This window comes from Camelina sativa, chromosome 16 (assembly GCF_000633955.1).
Source record: "Camelina sativa cultivar DH55 chromosome 16, Cs, whole genome shotgun sequence".
In the NCBI taxonomy this organism is placed as follows: domain Eukaryota; kingdom Viridiplantae; phylum Streptophyta; class Magnoliopsida; order Brassicales; family Brassicaceae; genus Camelina; species Camelina sativa.
In genome coordinates this window covers 24,698,232-24,707,697 of record NC_025700.1, presented here as the reverse complement: position 1 = coordinate 24,707,697, position 9,466 = coordinate 24,698,232, and the positions used below count along the sequence as shown (strand labels likewise).

Sequence of the window (9,466 nt, the reverse complement as noted above, 5' to 3'; positions counted from 1 at the left end):
TCTTTTTTTTTTTTTTTTGGTCGGCAAACCGCAAACCTATCTCATTTGCTGATAATATATATATATATATATATATATATATATATATATAACTTATTAACTACTAGGTAGGAAATTGATGCTAAAACTATATATGTTTGCATATACTAACAACCAGGTTAAGACCATGATTTTTAGATAGTTGTTTACTATTTAATTTTATTAAAACAATTAATTTTGAAATTATTAATTTTATTAAAACAATTAATTTAGATAGTTGTAATAGCGCTATTACAGAATTTTAGAAATCGATGCTGAAACTATATATATATATATATATATGTATATATGACTATCTTTTTCTTTTTTTTTTGGGGCAAAATATATATATGACTATCTATGTTTAAAAACTGATGTTCAACATATATATATATATATATATATATTTGACAATCTTACTCTTAACGGGATAAATAACACATTTCATGTTCAGTTCCACTCTAAGTAATTCAAGATATATATATTTTTTTTTGTAGACATTTTTTGTCAAGTGACTAACACAATTTATTTTTAGTGAGTTTCCTAAATTCAACTGACTAAGTTAATTACTTTTAATAACTTTAATAAAGTAAGGGGTTCTTACAATTTGTCATCATTAAAAAAAATGAATATGTTGGTATAAAAATTTAAATTCACGTCATAAGAAAAAAGTTTGTTTTTAAAATTGATGTTAAGACTTCTTTTTAAAAATTGATTAACCAAAGATGGGATATACACACACATATATATATATATATATTAGAATATTATTTTTATTAGCATAAAAACAAAAAAAAATCTAAATGATATAACCAATAAGATTACTTAAGATAAAATAATGTGTATTGAAATGAGAGTTAAGTAGAATAACCATATCTAGTAAAATGGTATTCCAGCTATTTTAAGAAGATATTTTTAATTAATTATTTTAAATTAAATTAATGATTTTGCCCTTAATGAGATAATTAAATTTCCTCATTTTTCAATGGCATTCTAAGTGATTGTAAAAAATTAAAGTTAGTTTCTAAAATATAGTTTCCAATTAATTGGAAAAATTATTTATACAAATTAATTTGTGGTGGATTTTAACTTGTCTATAGGTGGAAAGCTGAAGGATGGAGTAAACAAAGAAGGTGTCCAATTCTACAAGGATCTCATAGACGAACTTCTTGCTAATGGTAAGATCATTACAACAATAATTAAGTTAAAAGTTCTATAATTAGAATATAGATGTAATTGTCACATATCAATTACTATATGGTATAATAAATCTGCAGGCATACAGCCTTCAATGACACTATATCACTGGGACCATCCACAATCTTTGGACGACGAATATGGTGGATTTCTAAGCCCTAAAATCGTGTAAGCCTAATTAACATATATTCTAAAACATCGAAAATTTTATTTTACAAACAACCGATGTTGTTACTTTTAATGATTAAAATTTTAAACAGAAAAGATTTTCGAGATTTTGCAAAAATTTGTTTCGAAGAATTTGGAGAAAAAGTTAAGTTATGGACAACTATCAATGAACCATACATCATGGCTATTGCAAGTTACGATAATGGTAACAAGGCGCCTGGTCGATGCTCTAGTTGGGTAAATGAAATAAGTCCGGCCGGTGATTCAAGCACTGAGCCTTACATTGTTTCACATTACGTTCTTCTTGCTCATGCTGTTGCAGTAGATGAATTCCGAAAATGCAAAAAAAATTCTCATGATAGTAAAATTGGTATAGTATTGGCACCAATATGGCATGAGCCTTATAATTCAGACTCTGCCGATGATAAAGATGCAGTAGAACGAGCTCTTGCCTTTGAAATTGGATGGTAAGTTATTTAAGCGTAATTATTTATTTATTTATAGTTAGCATTTTATCTATTTGTAATATTAAGTTTTGTTCTCTTATGTGTACAGGCATCTTGATCCACTTATTCACGGAGATTATCCGGATATCGTAAAAAAATATGCAGGAGATAAATTACCTGTATTTACTACAGAAGAATCAAAATTGCTAAAAGGTTCACTGGATTTTGTTGGAATAAATTACTATACAGCACGTTTCGCAACTCTCCTTCCTCACATTGACCCTGAAAAGCCTCGGTGCAGGACTGACAATCAAGTCGAAAGGAAACGTACGTACTGCTAACTAATTATTAAATATTGTTCCAAACTAATTTTTATGAAGCATAGATGGTAAACTAAACAAGGTTTATAATCTGTTTTGAAACAGTGACTAACCACAGTGGTCACAGCATCGGAATGGGGTAAGAATTTACTTTTCCTCATTACTATTAATTGCTAAATGCGACATATAATCATCTTAATTTTGTTTCTTTTCAAAACTCAGATTGGAAACGGTTTATTATTGTCATACGCGGAAGGCTTACGAAAAGTTCTTAACTACGTCAAAGAGAAATACAACAACATGCCAGTCTACATCAAAGAAAATGGTTAGATTTTTTTTTTTTTTTTTTTTATACAAAAAATTTAGAAAGCGTTATGTTTAGTGAACACAACAATTTTTTTTTTCTAAGTACTACATAATGCATACCTCTACAACACAGAAATAGTTTCTCAGCAATGATTACGTGCATTAGTTAGATAGAAATATATGCCAATTAGTAACCAAACTTTTTTTTTCTGGAAAGATATATTTACCAAACTGATGTTTTCAATATTTAACTTTTTTATGATTTACGTTTTGATAACTGATTTGTTAGGGATCCATGACAGCGACGATGGTACAAAATCAAGAGAAGAGATACTTACTGACACTGTTAGGATTGAATATCATAAGGCACACTTCGAAGAACTTCACAAAGCTATAGTGTTCGTTCTTATCATTTTCTTATTTTTATTGGTTTAATCTTGATTTTTTCTGACAATATTTTTTTTTTTGAAATATCAATTTAATTAATAGCTAGTTTCTGTTGATGAAACTAATAATATATTTATAGGAAGGATGGGTGTGATGTAAGAGGATACTATGCATGGTCTATGATGGACAACTTCGAATGGGAACATGGATACACTGCAAGGTTTGGTCTTTACTATGTCGACTATATCGACGGGCTCAAACGTTATCCTAAAGATTCGGCGATATGGTTCAAGCGGTTCCTTAAAAGATCGGTGGGGGAGACCAAGTAAAGAGGAGGTGGAGGAGTTATCACATGAGAAGCAACATGCGTGGGGCCACTGGATCTTTCATGGAGAGAGGAGGATACAAATCGTTGATCTTTCCAATTTCCTTATCATCATTTCAGTCATCATTTCAGTGCAAGATTTCTTTTTGTTATCGTTTCAGTATTTTTCCTTTCAGTTAACAACCTTGAATTTTCTACGACTTCTTTGGAAATATATAATTTTCATAAAGAAATTTGATACTTTTTTTTTGAAAAAATGTAAAATTTATTCACAAAAAAAATACTTAACCACGAAGTGGGTGGGCTAGTGGTTCTAGCCTTGGTGGAAGAGTCGTCATGTTGGTCTAAGCCAGAGATCGATTCTCCCCAAGCGCAGAATTGATCAGCTTTATCACTTTGACCATATGGGTATGAGTCCATTGTTTACAGCCCATTGGCAAACTTGGGGGACCATATCCGTTAGATATTCTTCCACTAAAGATTAGTCTCATACCTCTGCATAGGTTTGAGAATTTACGCTAAGTTGACAAAATAAATAAAAAAACCTTAAGGCGGATTTAAAAGGTTGTGAGTACCAAACCAAACTCTAATAGCATTCCTGGAACTTGATTGTAGTTAGACCATCTCTAATGTACAGTTCTATTTTTTTCTAAAATAGGATAACTATAAAATAAAGCATTATTTTTCTTCAATATATTACTCTATTTTCAACTCTTAATAGAATTAGTGTCATAAAATAAAATTGCTCTAAATATAGAGTAATCCTATCATTTTTTCTATTTTAGAATAAAACTAAAGAAATAATATTTCTCTATAATAGAATTTTGACTCTAAAATATAGTAGACCTAGAGATGCACTTCAAACCAATTCCTAGCTATAAAGATCAATGAAAGAAGTCATCTGAGTAGGAGCTATTCCTTGCTCCCTATGTTGACGCTTGTTTCATATATATATATATATATATAATTTATTAGATAGCATATCAGTCATCGGTTAAAAATAGATATACGGGCCAAGAAAATATGTAGTTACCACTATAGCGGCAGTTTGGACGGAACAATCTGAAGAAAAGAGAAGTAAATTTAAAAGGTTGATGAGACGTACTAAGAGATCTTTTGTCGAATACAGAAATCTATTTTCTTGCAATAGTTAGTGTAACAATTAAGAGAGGAAAAAATTGTTAAAAAAATCAGAAGTTATTTGTATATGGACGTTTAATACCCAATTGTTTTGGATTGGAATCAAAATACACCAAATAATAAAGATGTGTCATATAAAACCCAAAACAATAAGTGTTGTTATTTTTATATCCGCGAATTTTCAACAAAATCAAAATTCAAATTTTGTCCCAGTAATCTAATTAATTATTAATTTTTAATATAAAAATTTTCAGTTTTCTGTTAACCATGTCATACCAAAAATTAATTCTGGTTATCTCCCTTCTTCCTCCTCCTCTCTCTAATTGTCGTTGCTCCAATAATACAGCTTTTAAAAAGAAAAAGAGTTAAACTTGGACAACCCCACCAGCTGAAATCAAAGGAAGCAGGTGCAGAATAAAGTATTTTACTCTACAACTAAACAACGAAATTAACCCATTAATCAATTCAATACTCGATAGTTCGATTCAAAGACTAACCAAAACAATCCGATGGGATCGGAAGAAACAAAAAATTAAATCCATCATAGTTCATACGGTGAGCAGAAAACTAACCAATAGAGGGTCTCAAAACAGAGAAGACAGAGAGAAAGAAGGAAGGGTGCCTTTTTGTTTACCTTTTTAATGAGCAACGACAATTAGAGAGAGGAGGAGGAGGAGGAGCAACGACAATTTTGTTGTTTTCTAGAGAATTGAGTAGCCACGTTTTTGTTGTTGTCGTCTCCCAATTTCAAAGTAAATATGTACCCCCACACACCTTTCGTGCCATTGACACCATACGTATCTCTCTCAATCTTGTGAGAACTTATCAATATATGGGACCGACCATTTGAGGAAATAATAGTTTCACAATGGTCCAGCTGACTCATTCATATTTTGTAATAATTTTGGTTTAAAAATAATATTATTATATGTTCTAGTTTTAATTGTTTAAGTTATATTTTTTTCTGTTTCACATAAAAGTGTCGTTCTATCTTTATAATCTATTATACTAAATTTCCTAATACACCTGAACCAATTTTTCATTGAAATGAAGTTATTATTTACTTATTTAATATATAGGAATCTACACGTACAGTTCAAAGTTTACTTAATTTACTTTAAAATATATCACAATGACCCTATTATAAACTGGAGGGAGTGTATTTGTTATTAAGCTGGGACATGTGTGATACACTGATTAATCATTCCATACTTTTTACAAATTTAATAAATTTACTGTAATTACATGAAAAACTATATTGTATTATAAAATCAAACCAACCATGAATATAAGCGTTAAAAATGGATTTAGAAACTCAAAATATGCATCTCAACAGTTTATGTAAATTTTTTTTTTATAATTCAAAAGTGATTCCAAAAACTTTCGAGGCCCAAAGACTAATCTTCTGAAGCGGGAGAAATTAAATCATGTTAAATTTTGAATCTCTTGGCTAATGCTACTCGAACACAGATGGCGAGATTTACGTATCAAAACGACTTGGTTTAAGTATTTTGTTAACATATATGCACTTTAGAGTCGATAATCCCACAAACTACATTACTAATCAATAATACAAAACTCTAAACACAAACAATAGTGAATATTATATGTTTTGTCACACAAAAAAAAAAAAAGAAAATAAGAAAACCAACAACTTCATTGCCCAAAATTAGATACTATAAAGAGACTTGTTTTCATGAAAGATCCTGTAAAATTACAATCATACCGAACAAATGATATAAGCACGATTTTTGTAATAAAAGGAGACGCATAGTATACTTATTATCGAAACAAAAAAAAAATATTCTATTTATTTTTTATTATCCAAAAAAAACTTACGTTACACATGTGAGAAGTGAGCTTGTTAATGGTACGTAGCTCTTCCGGTTATAAACTACTTCACACCAGACCTGTGTGCATCTCCGGCACAGTTTTAGACGCTCCGCTCACCATCCGCATCCCGCCGTGTTCCACGGTCCTCCATCCAAGTGAACTCCTGGCTTAGTTATTCTCATGCATGCATGGTACTCCTCTTCGTGGGCATTTTTCTTATTATCAGTCCATTGATCTCTGGGCCTGGGAGAGTTCAAGAAGAATCGGTTGATCGTAGCGTTGATGTTGATAATCCGAAGATTTACTGCATCCTAGAATGTTTAGACTTACTTTGTTATTGTGTTCTGGTTGTTTTTAGGCATTTATATTGGTTATTAAGCTAATCAGGAGAGTGCTACAAGTGAGGAACTCACTGTTGTTTATCGAGAATCATGTGTTTGTAGTTTGCAGCAAGGTCGTCCGTAGATTAATTCATAGCACAGATTTTGACAGTGACTTCTCAGTAGCGTAAAGATCTTTGCAAAGATTCGAGTTGCATAAGTGTGGAGACCAATTTCAAAAGTTGGATTTATCATGTATATTTGTAAATTAGTGATACAGAGCTTTTGTAAATTGACACTATGTACTCTTTTGCCCCTAATGAATATTTCAAAAACATAAAATTCAAAAAAAATGGTTTAGATGGTTCACTATACATCGTTAAGTTACAGATGTGCTTATTATTGTTCCACGAAGTAGTTTTACTTTTCGTACGATATGCTAATAGTGAATGTAGCGATCATGATGTTAACCACACATTCCACGCCAACATTAATTTGCACACACATATGTATAGGCCTATACATATATTAATATACATGATAAATATTTTGACCTCGGTAAAAAAGATGTAACACATATATGTGAAAAAAATAAAAATAATACATATATGTGAATCTGATCCGTAATCATGGAAATATTCAGAGAAGACGATGTACAACAAAAAAAAAACTCTTCAGCCTTATAACTGGTTATATATACTAATATTTAATGTACAACCCTAAGAGCCGAGAAATGGAAGAATATCCAAACGAAATTAGTCTTTACGTGGAAAGATATATTTTGGTTGGTGTACAGAAAGAGAAAGAAATATTAGAATTTATTTCAAAAATACTAATGAGTTCTCTCCCTATCTAGATATGTATGTATGTCATCACACCAAAAAAGGAAAAAAATGTTATATACATGTCCAATATTTCCACGTAGATAACGTATAGTGATGAGGGTAATCTTCTATATATGGTGGAGCAAATCTCTTCTGTCGATATCACTTCAAAACTCACAAAAACCAAAAAAAATAAAAACGGAGAGAGCAAAAAATGGCAAAAACGATTGATTCCCCAACACTTGATAGACATAGTTTTCCAGATGGTTTCATTTTTGGAACGGCTGGTTCATCGTTTCAGGTAAAAAGAAATTGATAGTTTTGATAAGCAATCTATATATTAGCAAAGGGCTATGTGTTTATACGACTTTGATCCATAACGTAGAAGAAACTTTGTAATTTCGCAGTTAACTTAACATTTTTGCTAATTCATATCTTTGACATAAAACAAGTAGTTTAAACGTTATTTCATTTGTTGTTTGAGATTTCTGTTAAGCCAACTGAAAATAAATATTTTAGTTCTAGAAAATGCTCTATTATATGGAGTACCTGTAATTACTTAGTAACTTATGTGTTTTTTTTAAGTGAATACTACTTATAATTAGTCATTTATCTTAATTAGTATAACTTTTGTGTTATTACTCGGATTTAAATTCGTATGTTCTATAGTATTGACACAAGAAATTACAAAACACGCTCGTTTTAGTATGAAAGGAAGGTGAACCATAAAAACTTAATCGGAACAGCTAGATTTTAATGTGAACGGCCCTTCGAGTTTCAATCTAACTGCATGGAAAATAAAATATTTTATCTATACTCAGTTGCTCACGACTGACGTCTATAGATCTCGACGTAAGTAGTTTCAGTTTTTGTTTTTTTTCTTTCTACGAATAACTAATAAAGGGAGTATCATCATCATTTCATTAATTATTTAAATATTATTTTGTTATTTTAATATTAGTTTTGTTTACTATTTGTTTTTTCCTTTTAATGAAAATTATAGAATGACAAACTAATTGAATTCTCCAAATGATTGATTGATCTCCTTGATTATATCTATTAAAAGGGTTAATATGAGAATTTGCTTTTGTTATTTTGTAAACATGTTCACTCTAGTTTTATTAACACATAGTGTTCACAAAAATTTGATAAACAATGGAATTTGTGTTGATTTTAAGGAAAAAAATATTATGCATGGAGAAAAATTAAAGAGACGACGGTTAATAGTTAATTTGGAATTTGGTCTGAGTAATTTTAGATTAAAAAATAAGTATGAAAGTAATCATAAGGCACAAATGACTATTTAATTATTTATTTAATTAAGATTTTTTGTATTTCCAAATTAGATATTTAATTACAAATAATCTCCTTTCATTGTCAAACTGTTCATGGTTTGTTATTTAAACCAACTTTGGGTGGTCATCAGATTCATTACCTCTCTCCTTAGTCTCCATAGTAGTATACGTATTCTATTTCTACTCTACTGTTCTCTAAAAAATGTATGATCAAAAAGCATGTTAGTGTAATAGTTAGAGAAATCATCAGATGATATATAAACAGTTAGTGTTTTTCCACTCATTACCAATTGGTTTTGAATAGAAAACTCATAACAAACCCTAATTTAACAAGCTCATAACTTTTTTTCTTAATCTATTATCTTATTTAATTTGTTTTCAGTTATTAAAATTAAGATAGAAAAAAAAAACAAATCCTAGCTATATAAGAGGAAATATGTCTATATAAATTTGTATGCAGTACGAAGGTGCAACGAATGAAGGGGGCAAGTCTCCGAGTATATGGGACCATTTCAGCCACACTTATCCAGGTCTGTCGATCGAATTACAAAAAATCTATGTAGCCCCTATACCAACCAATACCACATTTGACATTTCTACTGAATTATTACTTGCGAATAGGGACGAAAAACTTATGATTATTTTATAAATTCATTGACTGCAGAAATGACCAAAATGCATAATGGAGATGTAGCAATTGATTTTTATCATCGTTACAAGGTACACTTAGAATCATATATGCATGCATCCTATCAAACTATATATTTTCTTGAAAGTATTGGTAGACTCATACTCTACTTACGTTTGCACTCGTATATCTGTACTAGTTATCATTTTTTTTTTTTTTTTTTTTTTTTTTTTTTTTTTTTTTTTTTTTTTTTTTTTTT

At 29.9% G+C, this 9,466-nt stretch overlaps 1 protein-coding gene across 4 annotated transcripts in view; it reads left to right on the top strand.

Annotated features, from left to right (window-relative positions):
* The window catches only part of LOC104752265 (beta-glucosidase 30), a 16,145-nt gene that overhangs the window by 2,725 nt on the left and 3,954 nt on the right, over positions 1 to 9,466 (top strand). Inside the window, exons 5-12 of one of the 4 annotated variants that reach the window (XM_010474364.2) lie at positions 1,119 to 1,196; positions 1,296 to 1,383; positions 1,476 to 1,850; positions 1,939 to 2,156; positions 2,255 to 2,288; positions 2,372 to 2,474; positions 2,745 to 2,853; positions 2,982 to 3,067. The exons of 1 other annotated variant lie outside the window; for it this stretch is intronic. In XM_010474364.2, the coding sequence (XP_010472666.1) occupies positions 1,119 to 1,196; positions 1,296 to 1,383; positions 1,476 to 1,850; positions 1,939 to 2,156; positions 2,255 to 2,288; positions 2,372 to 2,474; positions 2,745 to 2,852 (1,004 nt within the window). In that variant the 3' untranslated portion in view covers position 2,853; positions 2,982 to 3,067. Of the gene's footprint in view, positions 1 to 1,118; positions 1,197 to 1,295; positions 1,384 to 1,475; positions 1,851 to 1,938; positions 2,157 to 2,254; positions 2,289 to 2,371; positions 2,475 to 2,744; positions 2,854 to 2,981; positions 3,068 to 9,466 lie in introns of those variants that run through there. 2 more of the 4 variants (XM_010474365.1, XM_010474366.2) reach the window with 2 other exon arrangements.